The 24,677-nt window shown below is 42.4% G+C and overlaps 1 protein-coding gene across 2 annotated transcripts in view; it reads right to left on the bottom strand.

Annotated features, from left to right (window-relative positions):
- The window catches only part of LOC139415642 (protein kinase C-binding protein NELL2a-like), a 92,838-nt gene that overhangs the window by 18,699 nt on the left and 49,462 nt on the right, over positions 1-24,677 (bottom strand). For both annotated transcript variants that reach the window (XM_071163760.1, XM_071163765.1), the window contains exons 14-15: positions 14,225-14,347; positions 13,015-13,110 (exon numbers count right to left, since the gene is read on the bottom strand). In XM_071163760.1, coding sequence (XP_071019861.1) covers positions 13,015-13,110; positions 14,225-14,347 — 219 coding nt within the window. The remainder of the gene's footprint in view (positions 1-13,014; positions 13,111-14,224; positions 14,348-24,677) is intronic.

Raw genomic sequence — 24,677 nt, 5'->3', positions numbered from 1 at the left:
CAATCTTGAAGTGTGGATTCCGATTGGTCAGACCAGTGTAGAATAGTCCTTAGCACGGGTACGTCTTGTTTGAGTTTCTGCCAATAGGAAGGGAGGAGCAAAATGGAGTCTTGGTCAGATTTGCCAAAAGGAGGGTGGGGGAGGGCCTTTTATGCATCATGGAAGTAGCAGGGATCCAGTTTTATGCCAGCGCTACAATCAATATGCTGATAGAATTTAGGTAGCCTTGTTCTCAAATGTGGTTTGTTAAAATCCCCAGCTACAATAAATGCAGCCTCAGGACATATGGTTTCCAGTTTGCATAAAGTCCATTGAAGTTCCTTGAGGGCCGTCGTGGTATCGGCTTGAGGGGGGTATATACACGGATGTGACAATACCCGAAGAGAATTCCCTTGGGAGATAATACGGTCAAGCATTTGATTTTCAGAGATTCTAGGTCAGGTGAACAAAATTACTTGAGTTCCTGTATGTTGTTACAATTACACCATGAGTCGTTAATCATGAAACATACATCCCTTCTTCTTCTTCCTGGAGAGATGTTTACTCCTGTCGGCACGATGCACTGAGAATCCCGGTGGCTGTACTGACTCCGACAACATATCACGATAGAGCCATGTTTCTGTGAAACATAGTGGGTTACAATCCCTGATGTCTCTCTGGAAAGCAACCCTAGCCCTAATTTTGTCTATCTTGTTATCTAGAGACTGGACATTAGCGAGTAATATACTCGGAAGCTTTGGGTGGTGTGCGAAAACTGCAAAATTCGCTATGAACTCATAGCGAGGCGGCACTCTCTGTCGGCGCCATCTTGGTTAGTGCCTGGTATGGCAACTGCTCATCCCCCGACCGCAAGGCACTACAGAAGGTAGTGCGTACGGCCCAGTACATCACTGGGGCCAAGCTTCCTGCCTCTACACCAGGTGGTGTCAGAGGAAGGCCCAAAAATTGTCAAAGACTCCAACCACCCTGGACATAGACTGTTCTCTCTGCTACCGCACGACAAGCGGTAACGGAGCACCATATCTAGGGGGGGTGCTTTGCTGGTGACACTGTCAGTGATTTATTTAGAATTCAAGGCACACTTAATCAGCATGGCTACCACAGCATTCTGCAGCGATACGCCATTCCATCTGGTTTGTGCTTAGTGGGACTTTCATTTGTTTTTCAACAGGACAATAACCCAAAACACCTCCAGGCTGTGTAAGTGCTATTTGACCAAGAAGGAGAGCGATGGCGTGCTGCGTCAGATGACCTGGCCTCCACAATCACCTGACCTAAACCCAATTGAGATGGTTTGGGATGAGTTGGACTGCAGAGTGAAGGAAAAGCATCCAACAAGTACTCAGGATATGTGGAAACTTCTTCAAAACTGTTGGAAAAGCATTCCAGAAGAAGCTGGCTGAGAGAATGCCAAGAGTGTACAAAACTGTCATCAAGGCAAAGGGTGGCTACTTTGAAGAATCTCAAATATAAAATATATATTTTGATTTGTTTGACACTTTTTTGGTTACTACATGATTTCATGTGTGATTTCATAGTTTTGATGTCTTCACTATTCTACAATGTAGAAAATAGTTTAAAAAAAGAAACCATTGAATCAGTAGATTTGTCCAACCGTTTGACTGGTTCTGTATATAAAATGAATAAATATACAGTGAAAAACAAATAACGATCACTAAATTAAAATGGTTATATACAGGGAGTACCAGAACCGAATCGATGCGAAGGGGTACGAGGTAATTGAGGTTGCTTTGTACATATAGGTAGGAGAAAAGTGACTAGACAACATGATAGATAATAGACAGTAGTAGCAGCGTATGTGGTGAGTGTGAAAGTGTGTGTGTGGCATTAGTATGCATGTGTTACGAGTATGTAGTGTGTGTGTGTTTCGCTGTCAGTGTAAGTATGTGTGAGTTTGTGGGTAGAGTCCAGTGTGTGTGCATAGAGTCAGTGCCTTCCTCTGACAGCACTTGGTATGGAGCTCCTGGATGGTAGGAAGCTCGGCCCCTGTGATGTACTAGGTGGTACTCACCACCGTAGCGCCTTGCCTTGCAGTTGCCGTACCAAGCGGTGATGCAGGCAGTCAAGATGCTCTCAATGGTGCAGCTGTAGAACTTTGAGGATCTGAGGGCCCATGCCAAATCTTTTCAGCCTCCTGAGTGGGAAGAGGCACTGTTGTACCCTCTTCACAGCGATGTGGGTTTGTGTGCACCATGTTAATTCCTTAGTGATGTGGACACCGTGGAACTTGGATCTCTTGACACGCTCCAATACGGGCCCCATCAATGTGGATGGGGGTGTGCTCGGCCCTCCGTTTCCTGTAGTCCATAATCAGCTCCTTTTTCTTGCTGACGTTGAAGTCCAGTGTAATGATTCCGTAAAACAGAGTATGCTACAGTCCCTTATGTCTCAATGAAAGGAGATCCTTGCCCTGAGCTTGTCTACATTATTGTCCAGGGACTGAACGTTTGTGAGTACTATACTTGGAAGCGGTGGGTTGTTTGCTCGCTGCCTGACTAGAACCACACTTCCCCTCCCTTTTCTCTGGCGTCAACATTTGGGTGTAGCACCCAGGATGAATGGGGCTGCCTCGGGATGTCCAAACAAAGGATCCAGATCAGGAAAGTAAAATTTCTGGTCGAATTTCTCGAGTGACCTCCGAACTAATGTCCAAACATTATTTTTGGTTGTAGGACATAATACTTAACATTCTGAGCAAATAATTTAAGAAATAACACAAAAAAAAGCTAACTACAGCACCTTGCCACTATAATGAATACTCAGGGAGAAAAAAAGTGGAGATTCACACGCAGAGTGCGGCAGGTGGTTATTTCACCTTTGCAGAAGGCAAGACTCTTGGTCACAGGCAGGCAATGGTCATACACAGGTAGGCAAACAGGCAGGTGAATCAGAACTAGGACTGAAGGCTATAACTGATTCTCACAAACGAGCTAGGAAAAGGCTTAGTAGAGTTAAAATGAACAATACCTCACAAAGGCACAAACAGAATGAACTGAACTAAATAAGGAGCTGATGAGACCAGATGAGTAACTAAACACAGGTGACATCAATGAACAAAAATGAAAGACAGGGCTACGTTCAAGAACACAACAAAACAGAGCACACGGTTGACTAAGAAAATAAATGCAGACCCTTACAGCCACCTTGTCACCTAAAAGCATATGGTAACACCAAAAATAATAACCAGCCTTGAAATTAATCATATTCTCTCGTCTCTCAGTCATGAAGTGAAATCTCTCATGATCTTTGATGCCAGTGTATTTCCGTTGACAGAGCTTGGCATGCTTTGAAATAGAGAAGCGGCATGTGGTCTCAAGCCCGGATGGGGAAGGGGGGAAAAATAATCTATTGAAATGATATTTTCTCCAATCTAACTGTATGAAATTGTTCAAAGAAAGATGGAGTTACTATTTATAACCAACCTAGAGGGAATGCAGTTCTAAATATACACAAATTGAACTATTTTCAGCGTATATTAATTCAAACTGTTCTGTTGCTATGCCTAAATGCCCTGCAATGGTGACAGGAGGTCACGTTTTCAATTAAACGTTTCACCCTCTACTTCCTTTATGTGACACCACAGCTGTCGATCACAATTACAACAAAGCACTTCCGAGGCCTTTGTAAAATTGATGGTGGGTCTAAATATACCTTCTCAAACGACTGCTTCCTGTCACGTCTGAATTAGACTTATCACGAATGCACGGCACATGCGTAAATTCCCCCTTACATTCTACAATTCTTAATTTAATTTTTTACGAATTTGCAAACATTTAAAAAAAACTGTTTTAGCTTCGTTATTATGGAGTATTGTGTGTAGATTGATGAGGAAAACATTTGATTTAATCAATTTATAATAAGGCTGTAACATAACAAAATATGGAAAGGATCTCATCACAGTATCTCTGTGCATTCAAATTGCCATTGATAAAATACAGTTGTGTTTGTTGTCCGTATCTTATGCATTCCCATACCATAAACCCACCACCACAGGGCACTCGGTTCACAACATTGACATCAGCAAACCACTCGCCCACACGACGCCAAACACGTGGTCTGCAGGTTGTGAGGCCGGTTGGACATACTGTCAAACCTTTAACTGCAGTGGGCTAAATCAATGTCACACAGTGTTTCTTTGTAGTCTTAAACAAATCAACTTTGAAACAAAAGTTTGTACCATGTCAGATGTAGAGTTTAAATGTATTCAATATTACACTTCATATACAGTGCCTTGCGAAAGTATTCGGCCCCCTTGAACTTTGCGACCTTTTGCCACATTTCAGGCTTCAAACATAAAGATATAAAACTGTATTTTTTTGTGAAGAATCAACAACAAGCGGGACACAATCATGAAGTGGAACAACATTTATTGGATATTTCAAACTTTTTTAACAATTCAAAAACTGAAAAATTGGGCGTGCAAAATTATTCAGCCCCTCTACTTTCAGTGCAGCAAACTCTCTCCAGAAGTTCAGTGAGGATCTCTGAATGATCCAATGTTGACCTAAATGACTAATAATGATAAATACAATCCACCTGTGTGTAATCAAGTCTCCGTATAAATGCACCTGCACTGTGATAGTCTCAGAGGTCCGTTAAAAGCGTAGAGGGCATCATGAAGAACAAGGAACACACCAGGCAGGTCCGAGATACTGTTGTGAAGAAGTTTAAAGCCGGATTTGGATACAAAAAGATTTCCCAAGCTTTAAACATCCCAAGGAGCACTGTGCAAGCGATAATATTGAAGGAGTATCAGACCACTGCAAATCTACCAAGACCTGGCCGTCCCTCTAAACTTTCAGCTCATACAAGGAGAAGACTGATCAGAGATGCAGCCAAGAGGCCCATGATCACTCTGGATGAACTGCAGAGATCTACAGCTGAGGTGGGAGACTCTGTCCATAGGAAAACAATCAGTCGTATATTGCACAAATCTGGCCTTTATGGAAGAGTGGCAAGAAGAAAGCCATTTCTTAAAGATATCCATAAAAAGTGTTGTTTAAAGTTTGCCACAAGCCACCTGGGAGACACACCAAACATGTGGAAGAAGGTGCTCTGGTCAGATGAAACCAAAATTGAACTTTTTGGCAACAATGCAAAACGTTATGTTTGGCGTAAAAGCAACACAGCTGAACACACCATCCCCACTGTCAAACATGGTGGTGGCAGCATCATGGTTTGGGCCTGCTTTTCTTCAGCAGGGACAGAGAAGATGGTTAAAATTGATGGGAAGATGGATGGAGCCAAATACAGGACCATTCTGGAAGAAAACCTGATGGAGTCTGCAAAAGACCTGAGACTGGGACGGAGATTTGTCTTCCAACAAGACAATGATCCAAAACATAAAGCAAAATCTACAATGGAATGGTTCAAAAATAAACATATCCAGGTGTTAGAATGGCCAAGTCAAAGTCCAGACCTGAATCCAATCGAGAATCTGTAGAAAGAACTGAAAACTGCTGTTCACAAATGCTCTCCATCCAACCTCACTGAGCTCGAGCTGTTTTGCAAGGAGGAATGGGAAAAAAATTCAGTCTCTCGATGTGCAAAACTGATAGAGACATACCCCAAGCGACTTACAGCTGTAATCGCAGCAAAAGGTGGCGCTACAAAGTATTAACTTAAGGGGGCTGAATAATTTTGCACGCCCAATTTTTCAGTTTTTGATTTGTTAAAAAAGTTTGAAATATCCAATAAATGTCGTTCCACTTCATGATTGTGTCCCACTTGTTGTTGATTCTTCACAAAAAAATACAGTTTTATATCTTTATGTTTGAAGCCTGAAATGTGGCAAAAGGTCGCAAAGTTCAAGGGGGCCGAATACTTTCGCAAGGCACTGTACATCACAGAAGACTTCAATAAAAATAAAAAAATGAAATCTATGTTAGACATAGAAACACCCTAGTAATTATTTTTTTGTATGTTCATTAATTATGAAATTGTGATAAATATGAATAACATTCCACCCATGAGGCCACTAGAGGGCTCTTTGGTCATTCGACTGCAGGAGAGGGCTACATAAACATTTATTTTTAGCAAAGATTTGCCTACATTTGCAATTTTGTGATGGGAGCTCTGGATTTGCTGTGCTGCATATTTTAAACAGAAATAGCAAAGATGTGCTTTGGAAATAGCAACTTGGATTAAATATGATGTTCGCCTTTCTGTGCTTTGTATAACCTACCACTGAATATGGTGCAAATGTATGCTCAGATATGTCACCATCATATGTGAAGAAGCATGATGATTTTCGGCACCTGAACAGGTAAAATCATTTGGTCACTGGGCATTTAATGAGTTGGATTTAGCCCTTTTTCAATCAGACATGTGGATATAAGGATATCTATTGAAGAAATTCAGTATTAAAAAAACATATACATAAATGATCAGGTAATGACTAAAGATATGATACATTTCTGAAAATATATAAGCGGGTGCACGCGCATCAGGTGTGTGTCTTGAACATATCTCACCTCAGATATCTCTCTGGACTCATATGGTAGCAGGGAGATTTCTGAACTCCAGAGTGGACGCATGTAGAAACTGTCCCATTAAGGAGAATATTCTAGCTCTGTATATGAAAGTAAGGACATGAGTATCTGGAGCATGTCTATCTATATATTTCTGGATATCTAACATGTTATTAAATATATCCCCTGATAAGACCGTTTGAGCCCAGTGAAAAGTAATTATACAACCAAAAATTACCAAAGAGCCCTTTAATCGTTCAAACAGCCGACCAAAGCAGCCTGGTACCGACCTTCACTAAACTTTTTAACCAGATACAATGCTATTTTACAGTAAATGTGTTAACTGACAAGGTAAAAATCTGTCATTCTGCCCATGAACAAGGCACTGTTCCTAGGCCGTCATTGTAAATAAGAATTTGTTCTTAACTGACATGCCTAGTTAAATAAAGGTTAAATAAATACAAAATATAAATGGGTTGGTTGATTAGCAACAAAACTGATGTGTGCGCAACTACGGGGAAAAACGACGGGGATGGCTCAGATTGTTTTTAACATGTAAACTATATTTAGTCTACAATGTTTTCAAAAAACAGAACTAAAGTTCCACAATGAGCACTCAAATACATATTTACAGCTGTTGGTTAACTAGCTAGCTAGCAGATGTTAGTCATATTTGCATAGACGCGACATCAGTCAAAACACCTCAAAACGAGACATGGTATCAAGAACAAGATCAAATGAGCTGAAATGAGCCACTTACGATTCCCCACATGGAAGTTTCTTGTCATTGTTGCTAACTATCTGGCCGCTTTGAAGCGTGCACATCGTTTTCATGACATTGTCAGCTAACTCAACATGTACGCCACTGACGCAAATGACTGATGGATTGGCTGAAAGAATTGGCTAAAATAAGAAGATTGTGGAAGCAGTTATGTTAGACTTCAGTGCAGCTTTTGACATTTTCGATCTTAGAAAATACCTTGTTATGGCTTCACATCCTCTGCCATATTGTGGATTGAGAGTTACCTATCTAACAGAACACAGAGTGTGTTCTTTAATAGAAGCATCTCCAACATAATCCAGGTAGAATCAGGAATTCCTAATGTAAACCAGGTAGAGTCTTGGCCCCTTACTTTTTTTCAGTTTTTACTAATGACCTACCACTAGCGTTGAGTAAAGCCTGTGTGTCTATGTACACTGATGAATTGACATTATACACATCAGCTACCACAGCAAGTAAAATCACTGCAACACTAGTATTACGGTAGTCCTAAATATATCAAAAACTAAAAGCATAGTATTTGGGACAAATTATTCGCTAAACCCTAATCCTCATTGTTACCGGCTTTGGTTTTCAAGGTTGGTTCTATTCAGGTGTGGACACACACTGATTGGAATCATTCTCATTGGTCAGGATGTATTGCACCTGTCGCCTCATTAGTCAGTCGTTAGTCTCACCTGTTGAGGAGACTAAACTGCTTAGTGTAACACAAGATTGTAAACTGACAGTCAAAACATTTTTGATGTAACAGTAACTAAGATGGGAAGTGGGCTGTCCGTGATAAAGACTTGCTCTGCTTTCTTGACATCACAATCAACAAAACATGTCCTACAGGCCTTAGTTTTAACACACCTGGACTACTGCCCAGTTAAATGGCCAAGTGCCACAAAGAAGGGCACAAATTACAGTTGGCCCAGAACAGAGCAGTGTACACAGAGGGCTAATTTCAATAACATGCATGTCAATCTCTCCTGGCTCAAAGTAGAGGACTTCATCACTTTTTGTCTTTGTGAGAGGTATCAACGTGTTGAAAGCGCCAAACTGTCTGTTCAAACAGCTAACACACAGCTGAGACATGCATTCCCCACAAGACTTGCCACCAGGGGTCTCTTCACAGTCCAAGTCCAGAACAGACTCTGGGAAACACAGTACTACATAGAGCCATGAGTACATGGAACACCTCACAGCACAAAGTGGACAGTGAAGAGACACACACGCACTCTAACACATTTTATACTGTAAATTTGTAGTAATGGAGCAATGCCAATATGTATAATGCCCAATTTGTAGTTTGATGTACTGTTTTATTTATGATGTAGACTATTGTTTTATTCCTGTTTGGACCCCAGAGAGTCTCTCGCTCTCTCTCTCTCGACCACAGAACATCAGGGCCTGGACAGTCAGATCTTACATACAGTACAATATGAATACAGTATTTCCATTTTCACAGGAAAATTAACTATAATCCTGATCTGCTCCTCTTATTTATAACACTTCCTAATCCTATTTCAAATATGATTCTGGTGTCCTCTCCTGTATACATGCTTTGGCGTTAAGTGGATTTATGACAGATTACTGATCCTGGGGGTGTGTCTGGGGAATAGAGGAGTGTGTTAAAATACTCTGTACACATTAAATGAACATTAGCATGTACAGTAACAATACAACATGGTAAAGAATGAACAGTGAGTCACTTGGAAACAGGAGAAGTATGGCGAAGTGAAGTAATCATTGTGATTAAAAAACCACTAGATCAACTGGGCCGCATATATATGAGAGAGAGAGAGAGACTTCATGGGGGCTGTTGAGGGAGGAAAAGCAATCACTGCAATACTATTCAAACACTCACTCCCTACTTCAGACTATGTAAGGAAACAGTTATGTGAATAGAAGAGAGAGCATTTCGCTACACTCGCATTAAAATTTGCTAACCATGTATATGTGTGACAAATAAAATTTGATTTGACAAGATGTCTCCTCCAGCTACCGTCCGTCCGTCCATCCGTCTGTCCTCCATGTTAATGAGGTCTGTAGTAACAAACTGTTTGTCTGCATCCGTCCACCCATCCACCCTCCTGGTTGATGTGTCAGAGTGACCCCTGGGCTCCGGCTCTTCTGCTGTCTCGTTTGTAACAGAACTGTGCTGTATGCTCTCTGCTCTTTCTCTAGTCAGGCAACCACTCATTTAATAGAGCCTAAAAAAAGCCTAAAATATGAAGTTACCTGAGGATGTTGAAAGGTTCATCAAGCATGTTTAAGACCATCCGGACCTTTCTTAAATGTAGAAAGGCGAGTATGTAAATCTGAGTATGTAACTACTGTAATAGTACAAAAATAACGAGCCTTGAATAGTTACAAGCTTTTCAAAGCTTTCCACCAGGTTGTTCTCCATATTTCAAGCAGAGTTGTTTCTAAAGCAAATCAATAACATCTAACACAAGCCCCTTTCTTTATCTTGGTCCTCGAAGAACAATTTTAGTGTAAAGATGAGTCACAAACATAGGGAGTGAGACAACACCAAGATCACTCTTGTTTTGGCTGCTTTCATTGTCTTATTGTAACCACAGATAACTGCCGCCAAGGGCAACAACGGGTTGCCATTAGCGACTGAAGGCACAGTGGGCTATCAGAGTGGAGGAAAAAAAACAAACAATAAAGCATAAACAAGCTTGGAATGGCTTTGAATATAAAGGGAGACGATAATGAGCTAAAAACAAAACAAATATGTAGTGTGTGTGTGTGTGTGTGTGTGTATGCGTATCTTCTCTCAGCTGTCACAGGCAGGTAGCTTTGCCACTGTTCTGGAGGCAGTGTGTGTCCGGTTCTAAAAGCAGCACGGTGGGTTGGTTGGGGGAGTGGGCCGCTGTGAAAGCTTTTCCATGTTGGATGGATGGAGCTCTCTCTCTGTCTCTCTCTCTCTGCTCATAAGCACATGAGCACTGACTCCTCCAGTCCATCCACTGACTGCCCGGTGAGGTCTCTGCAGAGGCCTCCAGAGGTTGCCTGGTTGCCCAAACTCCTTGCTCTAGCCAAACGCTGCGTCACGCCCATGGACGTTAGTTTCTTCTCCTCAATGAGTCTGGATCTGAGTACCACCAGACTATTTCCAGAACCCGATGGGTTGCATACGTGGGTAAAGCAGCGTTTACAAAATGTGTCATTGGTGGGGCCTCCCGAGTGGCGCGTAACTATAGACCCGGGTTTAATCCCAGGCTGTGTCGCAGCCGGCCGCGACTGGGAACCCCATGAGGCGGCGCATAATTGGCCCAGCATCATCCGGGTTAGGGGAGGGTTTGGCCGGCCGGGAGGTCCTTGTCACATCGCACTCTAGCCACTCCTTGTGGTGGGCCGGGTGCATGCACGCCGACTTCGGTCGCCAGTTGTACGGTGTTTCCTCCGACACATTGCTGCGGCTTGGCAGTGTCGTGTTTTGGAGGACGCATGGCTCTCGACCTTTGCCTCTCCCGAGTCCGTACAGGAATTGCAGCGATGGGACAAGACTGTAACCACCAATTGAATACCACAAAAAAGGGTGTAAAAAATAATGCGTCATTGGCTTTGATACTCTGATTGGTTAGAGATGATCCAATCACTGATGTTTTGTGCAACATCCCTAATTTTGACGTCACCACAAATTACTTCAACTATGGCGTCTCAGACTGAAGTATGTCGTGAACATAGAGCAGCGGAAGAATTCAGTTTGAGTCGTCAGGCAACTCCAGAGGTGGCTCCAGCTATTTGTTGAGGGCACAATGGGCACGTGAGGACAGGAGCTGTCACAAGCCTGACGGGGCTGGAGACAGAGTGGAAAGGAGGAGAGAAAAAGATGCAGAGGTGGTGACAAAAGCCTTGTCACCTGAGGCACCCTCTCTGGGAATCTGTTTGAGTGTGTGTGTGTGAATTAAAATAAACGTTGATGATTAACTGTTGGGAAGGAAGGAGCCCAAAATTAACAGAGGCCTGAGCTCCACATCATCATCATTACTGTTTTCCCTCATTCTGTGATTAGATTGACAAAGTCACTCTGCACCACAACTATTTGTTTGTCACTAATTAGGCTTTAAGAATTCTGTTCTAAACTGTTCTATTAAACAGAAAATACATTCTCACAATTCCTTGTCCCCTGCTACTCACTATTGCTAGATCTACAGAACAGAAAATTGCAGATTCTACAGAGAAAACCTAGTGAAGGCAAAGCCCAGACTAGTGAAGGTAATGAAATGGTTGAGGGCTCTGGCCATATCATTACTAGGGTACATGGTCATCAGAGCTGGTCTACTGCAGAGAGCAGGTGGAGTGATAAGAGATCGTGGTTATTATGCTCATAACACCAGCCAGCTTTCTAGCCTTCCCTTCAGCTGTCCTCAGCATCACAAAACAGGACAGAACAGCACCTTGAGAAAAGTAATTTGCTTTAAGACAGGCAGTAAAAGGGTACGCCTCATAAAGGTTCTTTATGTGCAATCAATACCTGCACCAATGAGTAGGCAGCGGCTCAGCAGATCTCGGTTTCTGTTCTGTCTGCCCTGTCTGGGAGCCTAAAGACAGTCTCAAACTGTAAGGGCCCTGTTTTTTTTGTTAGCTTTCCATGTTGCCTTGTCCTGACAGCTATTCTCTATGTACAATAGGCTGAGAGCAAAGCATCTGTTGTATAGATCAGGGATAAGGAGTGTTAAACTGCTACATGAGCATGTCAACGCCGTTTCAACCTCTCCCCATGATGCTCACATATACACCACCGCAGATGGAAATATATACAAAAAACAGATTACAAAAGATAGATATCAATATAGGATGAGTTTTATGCATAGTGGTAAATCTACAGTATAATGCTTGATGCACTATAATGCACAGTGAATCAGTGTTTGTGTGCTATTGTCATTTGAAAGTGAGAAAGTTTAAAGCCCTGTAAAAGAAAATGCCAAACTGAATAATATCTGGCGATATTAATAACAGATTACCATCTTATTAGTCACCACAGAACAGAATACATGGGTAATGAAGGAGGATGAACAGGGGAATGGGGAATCTAAGAGCCATGTATTTATGGATAACGGTTTTGGAGAAACTGAAGACGGGTGCTTTTTGTGAATAGTTTCAAGTTTTAATGTCACAAGTACAGTGAAATGCCTTTCTTGCAAGCTCCAAATACCTCAGCTGGGGTATAGTGAAAATACCACATGCCATTTTTACTGTCAGAGTAAATAAAGACAGTCACTAAGTACAGTCAGGGCCAGGTCAACACTTAAAATGGACAACAGTCTCATTTGATTGTCTCAGGCAAATGTATTCCAATTGAACACAAGACATTGGTTTTATTTTAAACAAGGATGCAGATGACTTAATGGGCTCTTTCTGGTATGTCTAGAGAATGAAATAAACTCTGGCACCAAAGCGATGATAACACTGAAAGTATCCTCTTAAGATTTTATTTTCAGCAAGAGTGACTACTTTAGTCTTGAGTGACTACTTTAACATTTATTTTTCTTAACTTCTTAAAGCATTGTTGGTTAAGGGCTTGTAAGTAAGCATTTCACTGCAAGGTCTACACCTGTTGTATTCGGCGCATGTGACTAACATTTGATTTGGTTTGATTTGATTTTAAAAATCATATTTGATCCTTTGAAATGCAAATCAAAGTAAACAACTCCACACCTCACCTCTTCCCTCATACTTTTTATTCTGTAGTCTTGATGCAGTGTTTAAATCAGAGGACTGCCGACTGGACAAAGGAAGTCTTACCTGTCTCACACCTCTTCCCTGTGAAGCCTAGCTGGCAGATGCAGTTATTAGGGGAGATGCAGGTTCCTCCATTCTGGCACAGGCCATCACACATCGCTAGAGGAAGAACACAGGTACCACGAAGTCAGTATTCGAGTTTGAGTTTATTTTTATTTTTACAGGGACAGTGCACATTAATCAACGTTTCAGTAAAAGTGCCGGTTTTAGCCAGCCGGCTAATTTTCAACCGCAGTCCCTGGGCAGGTTATTAAAAACAATTACAATATAGACAATAGCAGCATAGAACAAGCAAGACATAGCAACATAGGACAAGCAAGACATAGCATACAGAGCAACATAGGACAAGCAAGACGTAGCATACAGACAGAGCAACATAAAACAAAAAGCAGCAAGACAAAATTCATAAAAGCAACAAAGTGTCTCCACACCTCACAAGCTACAGACAACAGACAACATGGAAAGCGGCAACACACAGCTAGGGACCATGTTCACAAATCTGATTGACCTTTAGCCATGTCTTCAAGCATTTTGTGAAAGTGTGATATGTGGTGCAGTTGTGTGTCTGATGGCAGTGTATTCCAGACATGGGAAGCTCTCACAGAGAATGCAGATTTACTAAAGGTGCTTTTCCTTAGGGGAACTATACAGTCACCTCTTGTGGCAGACCTTGTGGATCTGTTGCCATATGTCTGGGTTTTCTGTTTAACAAAAATATTGAGTGGAGGGGGAGCCAGGCCATTAAGGATCTTGAATACAAGACATGCGTCGGTGTATTGCACAAGATTTTCCCAACTCAAGAGCTCATGCTTTCTAAGAATGTGACGATGATGGCTATTGGGCTTCCTATCAAGCACTTTGAGAGCCTGTTTGTAGACAGACTGAATAGGTTTTAATGTTGTACAGCAAGCTTGGGCCCAACTAGTCAAGCAGTAACATTAATTTAGGTCGATTAACATTTTATTTAGGCCTAGAAAAAAAAAGGTTTCTTCAGCTGTCCCCATAGGAGAACCATTTTTGGTTCCGGGTAAAACCATTTTGGGTTCCATGTAGAACCCTCTGTAGAAAGAATTCTACCGGGAACCAAAAGTGTTCTATCTGGAACCAAAAAGGGTTCTCCTATGGGGACAGCTGAAGAAACCTTTAAGGTACTAGAATGAAAAATGACCCTATCTGTACTGTATCTGTGTGGGTCTGGTCAGTAGGATCTCACCTTTGCAGATGGTACCGTTGCCAGTGTATCCCGGCTTACAAGAGCAGCTGTGTCCCCCCACCGTATTGAAACAGAGGGCATTCTGGGCGCAGCTGTGCAGTCCGCTCACACACTCATCATGCTCTGGAACAGCAAAACAAACACAGATCAATCATACCATAACCGCACCTTTAAGACCTGAACTAAAATCCACCTTACACAGGTCAATCACACCTTAGCCGCAGGAAGCAGAGAGAGGCAGACACACACTATCATCAGTACCAAGCAGAACACAGGGAGATCTTTATCCCAAACACACAGGAATACATCCATTCTGTGTGGACCGTTCCAGAGGGTTCAATTTTATTGGTCGCATACACATATTTAGCAATGTTATTGTGGGTGTAACGAACTACTACTTTGTGATAAGTATTTGCTTACTATGTACAACTTAAGGAAGTTTTTTACTAAACATTTGGTGTTGCGTTGTGACCTTCCAAAAATGACTGGAAACTTTCTGTGTACCTTTTTATAGAAGCAAAACAAAACTTCAGTTATGACTCAGTATCTAGAATGACACAAAAAGTCAGGTCCCAAAGGACCTAAACCTGCCATTGGTTATCAAACTATCCAACTCATTTTGGCAGAGAGAATAATTCTAGTCCTATGGTGCATAACATTGTATTGCTTATCTCTGGGTAACACTTCTACCATTTGTGTTAGTGGATTTTCTGGGCCATCCTAAGCCTGGCATCAAGTCCTCTTTGCTGTGCTCACACATGTTCATACACCAACCAACTAGCTCTCAGGAGTCTTACTAAACAATAACAATAAAGTATAGTATTAATATATTGTGCTTTTCTCCTAATTAGTGGAAGTATTTTTTCTGTAGTTGTTGGAGTTCTATTGTCTAATACAGCAAAAATCAAACGTCCCTCAAACGGAACATCTTACTATCTGAGAACAAGGATGTATCTGAATGAGAATGCGTGCCACGGGAGAGACCTAAACTACATCCATTTCATTGTAATCATCCCATCCATTACATTTCGTGAACCGTATCAGGCTCAAACAAATTGAAAGTGATGTGGTGTTGAGATTCTCCTTTGAGGGTATGATGTCTATATGACAGAGTCAAGAACATGAAGGAACACCGGTCCTGCTGCTCTATCACACCTGCTGATGTCCTGCATTAAAACCTGCTCTGAGTCCCCACTGAGGCAGCATATAGGATGTGTCCCAAATGGCACCCTTTTCCCTACAAAGTGCACTACTTTTGACCAGAACCCTATGGGACCTGGTCAAAAGTAGTGCACTTTATAGGGAACAGGGTGTCGTATGAGATGCAGATAGCATATAAAACTAACGGAAGGGGAGAGTAAAAACAGAGAGGAGATTTGCCCAAGGTCACATCTGTCTATGCCTGCCGGGCAGGGTAGTTGTATGCCATCACTCTGAATCGACAGGATGGAGAAACTGGCAGACTAGGTGCGTGTGTGTGTGTCTGCAAAGAGGATATCCTTTGTGTGTGTGTGTGTGTGTGTGCGCGTACAGTACATCTGTCTGCGTGCGTCCATCTGTGTATGTGTGTGCCTTTGCGTCCTGTGTAGGGGTTTTTCTTCTTGACTAGTGCTGCTCATGCTGCAGACAGATAAACAATCAATTATGTACAGGCTGTCACTAGGGAGCCCTCTGTAGCGTGATACAGCAGACTGACTGACTGGAGCCTCAGCCCAGCCTGGAGCCAACTCCGCCTTTGTCCAACAATTTGACCGACACACTGTAACTAAAACTGCATTAGGCCATGGTAATACAGTCACTGTATCAGTTAATACAGTCACTGCATCTAGAACTACTTATAAACTCATGGAGAACGCACTGATCTTTATGCAAAATGGAGACATTCTGGGTCTTCACAGGCATATCATAATAACAGTTCTAAATGTGAAGGCTGTGTTGAAAAAGCAGTGTCTGTTTTCCATCTTTGGGAGAGTATCAACGTCATCATAAGATGCAATATCTGAGATAAAGGGAGATATAATAGAGTGGGAACAAAGCATGAAAGGATGGGGAGGAGACGGGGGTCAAGGCCCACTGTTTTCCCATAATCCTCTGTGTCTGCCAGGCCCTTTGACTTCACACAGTGGAAGTTATCCTTTCTAATCCCCACTGCCCCACCTCCGCCCTCCCTTCAAATCCACCTCCGCCCTCCCTTCAAATCCACCTCCGCCCTCCCTTCAAATCCACCGCCGCCCTCCCTTCAAATCCACCGCCGCCCTCCCTTCAAATCCACCGCCGCCCTCCCTTCAAATCCACCTCCGCCCTCCCTTCATCACCACCTCCGCCCTCCCTTCATCACCACCTCCGCCCTCCCTTCATCACCACCTCCGCCCTCCCTTCATCACCACCTCCGCCCTCCCTTCATCACCACCTCCGCCCTCCCTTCATCACCACCTCCGCCCTCCCTTCATCACCACCTCCGCCCTCTCTTCATCACCACCTCCGCCCTCCCTTCATCACCACCTCCGTCCTCCCTTTCACCTTCCCTCCCACCCTCCTTTCCTACTGCCTCTGAGACCAAGGTCGGATTGGTTATCATCAGATAAGAGCGGGGTCACACACCTCACATCTCACCACACACACCTCAGGACAGCAGCCCTCTAATAACATTCAAAGGCAACCCATCTCTAGGAGTGAGGAGCACACCCCAGGCACTTTCCTTCAAGGTCAAGGCTAAAATGATAGTCAGAGAGCAGGGGAAAGTTGGGTTGCTCCTTTCTGTCCTGACTCTATTCGACATTGACCAGCTGGGATGTTAAATAGTGACCCCTTTCACTGTGGGGTGTTTTATGTAAATACCATGTTCACTTGAACCCAGAACCTCACGATGTTACTATAGAAAATCTCTCTGGGTTTAGCCTTTTAATCCAGAATTACTGTTAGAGTTACTCAATTAAATAATTGTATTCTATCTTAAATCACTATGCAGACTAGTATAGATACATGCACTTATGGAAAAGCAATATAATTAGGCTACCTGTGCATTATTTCTGCTGAGGTTTGCAATCTAGTAATTGCTCGAATCCACAGAGAATAATAAAGATCCTCATATTGAATTAGTTATTCTAATGGACATGGGAGATATTATATTTTGTGTTTTGTTGAGCTGGTGCTATATTTCCTATCTAAGCCACTTGGGGAATAGCCCATTCCCTCTGGACCCTGTTCAAACAGAAACAGATGTTTGATTGCTATTAATAATGAATAGAACCCCATGGCTAGCTTAGCACAGGGCCTCTATCACTAACATATCACAGTGCAACAGGAATGGGCGAGATGGCATACTCTGGAAATAAACATTGAATCTTGTCGGAGGCAGTGCCTTGTGTATGTGCTCTAATAAGATTGTGTCGGTTTGATTTGATCTAGCCACATATGGGTCCATCGGACAAGTTTTGAATTAAGTACAATTTAACCATAATTGATCTTTTTAATATCAGATAAGAGGTGGAGTGTGGCTCTATATGAGCGATTCTATATCATGCGCTGAGGCAATGATTGTGAATATACACTGATAGTCCAATAACTCAGAGAGAGATTACGACAGTAATTTGACTAAGGTGTAGCAGGCAGAAAGTCATTATATCAGGCCCCCCGAATACGCCTCGGTTTAATCAGGATGCATAACAGAGGTGTGCATGGCTCTGACTTGAAGGCATTTTAATAAGATTCTATGTCAAATACAGAGACACAACTTAATCCACTGGGCTGCAGTATTAATCTTCATTGTAAATCGGTGAAACTAATGGGTTGCAGGATAGGAGACAAATGAATAGGAGACTGCATCCGGCTCTAAGATGCATAGAAATATATCTGAGTGGAATGTAATTCAGGGTGTGTCTAAGGAGAACTAACACTAGAGAAAAAGACTGAGTACGCAAGGTGTGTCTTTTCTTCACTGAATAAATTAGAAAACAAAAAAGTGTGAGATGAGTGAGAATTCTCATGATTATTCCTTCTGAAACATTCCTAAAATACCTACTGACAGCCTCACCACCTCCATTCCCATATCCTCTTTTGTTTCCTGTTCCCATCAACAAGGAGAAACCCACCATGGGCATAGTTGTGGCAGTCAGGAAATGTAAAAAAATCTGCTGTGTTGTTGCATTGTCTTGGTGGGTCTTACAGACTCTTACTGCTTTAAGCTCAGAGGGGAGGGAGGGAGGGGGGAGGAAAGCAGCGTTGCAGCAGGCCCGAATCCTTTCTCTGGCTATGTCCTAAATGCACCATATTCCCTACTTTTTGGCCAGAGCCCTATGGGCCCTCCCTATGGGCCCTGGTCAAAAGTAGTGCACTATAAAGAGAATAGTGTGCCATTTGGGATGCAACCCCTCTTTCTGGCATGTCTCAGCCAGGCAGGCTGCTCCTTTACTCTGCATTCTACCTCCTCTCCTCCGTGCTGAGTTAGTTTGAATTAGTGGTAATTGCTTTTTTAATTACAGAAGAAGAGGAAATGTTTTGTGTCCCCATCAGAGACGACACACACAGGGATCTACTTAGCCTCATAACTCGCACTGTAATGCACTCACAAAGAACATGACGACCATGCTACATACAGTGCCTTTTCGAAAGTATTCGGCCCCCTTGAACTTTGCGACCTTTTGCCACATTTCAGGCTTCAAACAAAGATATAAAACTGTCTTTTTTTGTGAAGAATCAACAACAAGTGGGACACAATCATGAAGTGGAACGACATTTATTGGATATTTCAAACTTTTTTAACAAATCAAAAACTTAAAAATTGGGCGTGCAAAATTATTCAGCCCCCTTTAGTTAATACTTTGTAGCGCCACCTTTTGCTGCGATTACAGCTGTGAGTCGCTTGGGGTATGTCTCTATCAGTTTTGCACATCGAGAGACTGAAATTTTTTCCCATTCCTCCTTGCAAAACAGCTCGAGGTCAGTGAGGTTGGATGGAGAGCATTTGTGAACAGCAGTTTTCAGTTCTTTCCACAGATTCTCGATTGGATTCAGGTCTGGACTTTGACTTGGCCATTCTAACACCTGGATATGTTTATTTTTGAACCATTCCATTGTAGATTTTGCTTTATGTTTTGGATCATTGTCTTGTTGGAAGACAAATCTCCGTCCCAGTCTCAGGTCTTTTGCAGACTCCATCAGGTTTTCTTCCAGAATGGTCCTGTATTTGGCTCCATCCATGCTGCCACCACCATGTTTGACAGTGGGGATGGTGTGTTCAGGGTGATGAGCTGTGTTGCTTTTACGCCAAACATAACGTTTTGCATTGTTGCCAAAAAGTTCAATTTTGGTTTCATCTGACCACAGCACCTTCTTCCACATGTTTGGTGTGTCTCCCAGGTGGCTTGTGGCAAACTTTAAACAACATTTTTTATGGATATCTTTAAGAAATGGCTTTCTTCTTGCCACTCTTCCATAAAGGCCAGATTTGTGCAATATACGACTGATTGTTGTCCTATGGACAGAGTCTCCCACCTCAGCTGTAGATCTCTGCAGTTCATCCAGAGTGATCATGGGCCTCTTGGCTGCATCTATGATCAGTCTTCTCCTTGTATGAGCTGAAAGTTTAGAGGGACGGCCAGGTCTTGGTAGATTTGCAGTGGCCTGATACTCCTTCCATTTCAATATTATCACTTGCACAGTGCTCCTTGGGATGTTTAAAGCTTGGGAAATCTTTTTGTATCCAAATCCGGCTTTAAACTTCTTCACAACAGTATCTCGGACCTGCCTGGTGTGTTCCTTGTTCTTCATGATGCTCTCTGCGCTTTTAACGGACCTCTGAGACTATCACAGTGCAGGTGCATTTATACGGAGACTTGATTACACACAGGTGGATTGTATTTATCATCATTAGTCATTTAGGTCAACATTGGATCATTCAGAGATCCTCACTGAACTTCTGGAGAGAGTTTGCTGCACTGAAATTAAAGGGGCTGAATAATTTTGCACGCCCAATTTTTCAGTTTTTGATTTGTTAAAAAAGTTTGAAATATCCAATAAATGTCGTTCCACTTCATGATTGTGTCCCACTTGTTGTTGATTCTACACAAAAAAATACAGTTTTATATCTTTGTTTGAAGCCTGAAATGTGGCAAAAGGTCGCAAAGTTCAAGGGGGCCGAATACTTTCGCAAGGCACTGTACATATGACATCCACGGTAAAAACATGGACTATAGAAGAAATTGTAAGCTTTTTAGCTGCAGTATCATTCTCTTCTTATAACCACAAACTATATTGATGCAGACTTAGTAAATCTTTCCCGAAGTCTGTTTCTTCAACTCATTACCTGAAACAATCTAAGGGAACACAACTCTGCCTCCCAAGTGGGTGAGCCTATACCTTTCTAAGGGAACACAAGTCTGCCTCCCAAGTGGGTGAGCCTATACCTTCTAAGGGAACACAACTCTAAGGGTAGCTCTACAGAAAAAGAGTGCTTGTGTCAGTAGTAACTGTGTCACCATGTGGCATTTCAATCTGGTGTGAGGAGAACTGGCTGACCTGAACATGGAGGGCTACAGTACTGCTGACAGAGAAACAGAACAGGGGAGAACAGAGAAGAACAGAGGAGAAGAAAGACGAGGAATCTTGCTTGCAGTCTTTTTATATTGAACAAATATTTTATTTTATTTGATTTATTTCACCTTTATTTAACCAGGTAGACAAGTTGAGAACAAGTTCTCATTTACAACTGCGACCTGGCCAAGGTAAAGCAAAGCAGTTCGACACACACAACAGAGTTACACATAGAGTAAAATAAACATACAGTCAATAATACAGTAGAAAAATAAGTCTATATACAATGTGAGCAAGTGAGGTGCGAGAAGGGAGGTAAAGGCAAAAAAAAGGCCATGGTGGAGAAGTAAATACAATATAGCAAGTAAAACACTGGAATGGTTGATTTGCAGTGGAAGAATGTACAGAGTAGAGATAGAAATAATGGGTGCAAAGGAGCAAAATAAATAAATACAGTAGGGAAAGAGGTAGTTGTTTGGGCTAAATTATAGATGGGCTATGTACAGGTGCAGTAATCTGTGAGCTGCTCTGACAGCTGGTGCTTAAAGCTAGTGAGGGAGATAAGTGTTTCCAGTTTCAGAGATTTTTGTAGTTCGTTTCAGTCATTGGCAGCAGAGAACTGGAAGGAGAGGCGGCCAAAGGAAGAATTGGTTTTGGGGGTGACCAGAGAGATATACCTGCTGGAGCGCGTGCTACAGGTGGGTGCTGCTATGGTGACCAGCGAGCTGAGATAAGGGGGGACTTTACCTAGCAGGGTCTTGTAGATGACCTGGAGCCAGTGGGTTTGGCGACGAGTATGAAGCGAGGGCCAGCCAACGAGAGCGTACAGGTCGCAGTGGTGGGTAGTATATGGGGCTTTGGTGACAAAACGGATGGCACTGTGATAGACTGCATCCCAATTTATTGAGTAGGGTATTGGAGGCTATAAATATATGGAAAGTGTTGGTTCCATCTGTCATGAGCTGAAATAAAAGATCCCAGAAATGTTCCATACGCACAAAAAGCTTATTTATCTCAAATCTTGTGCAGAAATTAGTTTACATCCGTGTTGGTGAGCATTTCCCCTTTGCCAAGATAATCCATCCACTTGACAGGTATGGCATAGGTCACTCAAAAATGTGCAGTTTTGTCACACAACACAATGCCACAGATGTCACAAGTTGAGGGAGCGTGCAATTGGCATGCTGTCTGCAGGAATGTCCACCAGAGATGTTGCCAGAGAATTTAATGTTAATTTCTCTACCATAAGCCACCTCCAATGTCGTTTTAGAGAATTTGGCGTAGAGTATGTCCAACTGGCCTCACAACTGCAAACCACTTGCAACCACGCCAGCCCAGGACCTCCACATCCGGCTTCTTCATCTGCTGGATCATCTAAGACCAGCCACCTGGACCGCTGATGGAAATGAGGAGTATTTCTGTCTGTAATAAAGCCCTTTTGTGGGGGAAAAACTCATTCTGATTTGCTGGGCCTGGCTCCCCAATGGGTGGGCCTGGCTCCCAAGTGGGTGAGCTTATACCTTCCCAAGCCAACCCATGGCTGTGCCCCTGCCCAATCCTGTGACATCCATAGATTAGGGCCAAATAATTTTTTATTGGAATTGACTGATTTCCTTACATGAACTGTAACTCAGTAAAATCGTGGAAATTGTTGCATGTTGCGTTTATATTGTTGTTCAGTATAGATCGACTTGGCTGCCTCTTCTCCCTCCCCACTCAGTCACATGCACGCCCTGCCTGCCCTAATTTGTTCAACTGATATAGCGCTTTCAAAGAATCTCAAAGCGATTCAAGTCACATGCGACAAGTCACATCCGACAAGTCACATGCTCTGAATACAACAGGTGTAGACCTTACAATGAAATGCTTACTTACGAGCCCCTAACCACCAATGCAGTTAAAAAAAAATACAGATAAGAATAAGAGATAACAGTAACAAGTAATTAAATAGCAGCAGTGAAATAACAATAGCGAGACAATATACAGGGGGGTACTGATACAGAGTCAATGTGCGGGTGCACTGGTTATTTGAGGTTGTATGTACAAGTTGGAAGTTTACAAACACTTAGGTTGGAGTCATTAAAACTAGTTTTTCTTGTTAACAAACTATAGTTTTGGCAAGTCGGTTAGAACATCTACTTTGTGCATGGTCTACCTTCAAACTCAGTGCCTCTTTGCTTGACATCATGGGAAAATCAAAAGAAATCAGCCAAGACCTCATAAAAAATGTTTGACCTCCACAAGTTTGGTTCATCCGAGGGAGCAATTTCCAAACACCTGAAGGTACCACGTTCATCTGTACAAACAATAGTACGCAAGTATAAAAACCATGGGACCACGCAGCCGTCATATTGCTCAGGAAGTAGACGCGTTCTGTCTCCTAGAAATGAACGTACTTTGCTGCGAAAAGTGCAAATCAATCCCAGAACAACAGCAAAGGACATTGTGAAGATGCTGGAGGAAACAGGTACAAAAGTATCTACATCCACAGTAAAAACGAGTCCTATATCGACCTAATCTGAAAGGCCGCTCAGCAAGGAAGAAGCCACTGCTCCAAAACCGCAATAAAAAAGCCAGACTACGGTTTGCAACTGCACATGGGGACAAAGATTGTACTATTTGGAGAAATGTCCTCTGGTCTGATGAAACAAAAATAGAACTGTTTGGCCATAATGACCATCGTTATGTTTGGAGGAAAAAGGGGGAGGCTTGCAAGCCGAAGAACACCATCCCAACCGTGAAGCATGGAGGTGGCAGCATCATGTTGTGGGGGTGCTTTGCTGCAGGAGGGACTGGTGCACTTCACAAAATAGATGGCATCATGAGGATGGACAATATATTCATATAATTTAAGCAACATCTCAAGACATCAGTCAAGAAGTTAAAGCCTGGTCGCAAATGGATATTGACCCCAAGCACACTTCCAAAGTTGTGGCAAAAATGGCTTAAGGACAAATAAGTCAAGGTATTGGAGTGGCCATCACAAAGCCCTGACCTCAATCCTATTGAACATTTGTGGGCAGAACTGAAAAAAGTGTGTGCGAGCAAGGAGGCCTACAAACCTGACTCCGTTACACCAGCTCTGTCAGGAAGAATAGGCCAAAATTCACCCAACTTATTGTGGGAAGCTTGATGAAGTCTCCCGAAACATTTAACCCAAGTCATACAATTTAAAGGCAATACTACCAAATTGAGTGTTTGTAAACGTCTGACCCACTGGGAATGTGATGAAAGAAATAAAAGCTGAAATAAATCATTCTCTCTACTATTATTCTGACATTTCACAATCTTAAAATTAAGTGGTTATCCTAACTGTCCTAAATCCTAAATGTCAGGAATTGTGAAAAACTGAGTTTAAATGTATTTTGGCCAAGGTGTATGTAAAATTCAGATTTCAACTGTAGCTGAATAAAATAGAAAGGATATTTTATCCAAAAGATTTCTGGGAGTACACACGTGGCTATTCTGTGTTGAGTGGTTAACAAAAAAACAGGTCCACCTATACGCTTCATTTAGAGTTATCTATAACTACTTGGAAAATTATATGGATATAATTGGGCTATATGTTTAGATTTTTTTATACATTCTAAGGTTGCATCATGTGACTAATGATGATTTGTTTTAAAGTTGCATGGAAGGCATGAGCTCTGCTTTGTTTTTGTGGTGGCTGCACACATTTCCTCTGTCTCTCATTAAAAATTTGACAAGCACTTGATAATCCCTTGAATTTGAGGTGGCATCCCCTTTGTGTGGCCGTAATGCCCTCTAAAAAAATGCATGCCTTTTGCGGCCAGTGTCCGTTGTACCCTTGGGCTGAATATAATAATTATAATTCCCTTCTCCCGGCTGCGTGCTTCGAAGCACCTCTCACTCACATGGCTCTCTCAGATACAGTGCCTTGCGAAAGTATTCGGCCCCCTTG

This window comes from Oncorhynchus clarkii, chromosome 1, assembly GCF_045791955.1.
Source record: "Oncorhynchus clarkii lewisi isolate Uvic-CL-2024 chromosome 1, UVic_Ocla_1.0, whole genome shotgun sequence".
NCBI lineage: Eukaryota > Metazoa > Chordata > Actinopteri > Salmoniformes > Salmonidae > Oncorhynchus > Oncorhynchus clarkii.
Note: the sequence above shows the minus strand (reverse complement) of the source record. Positions and strands in the feature narration are given on the sequence as shown.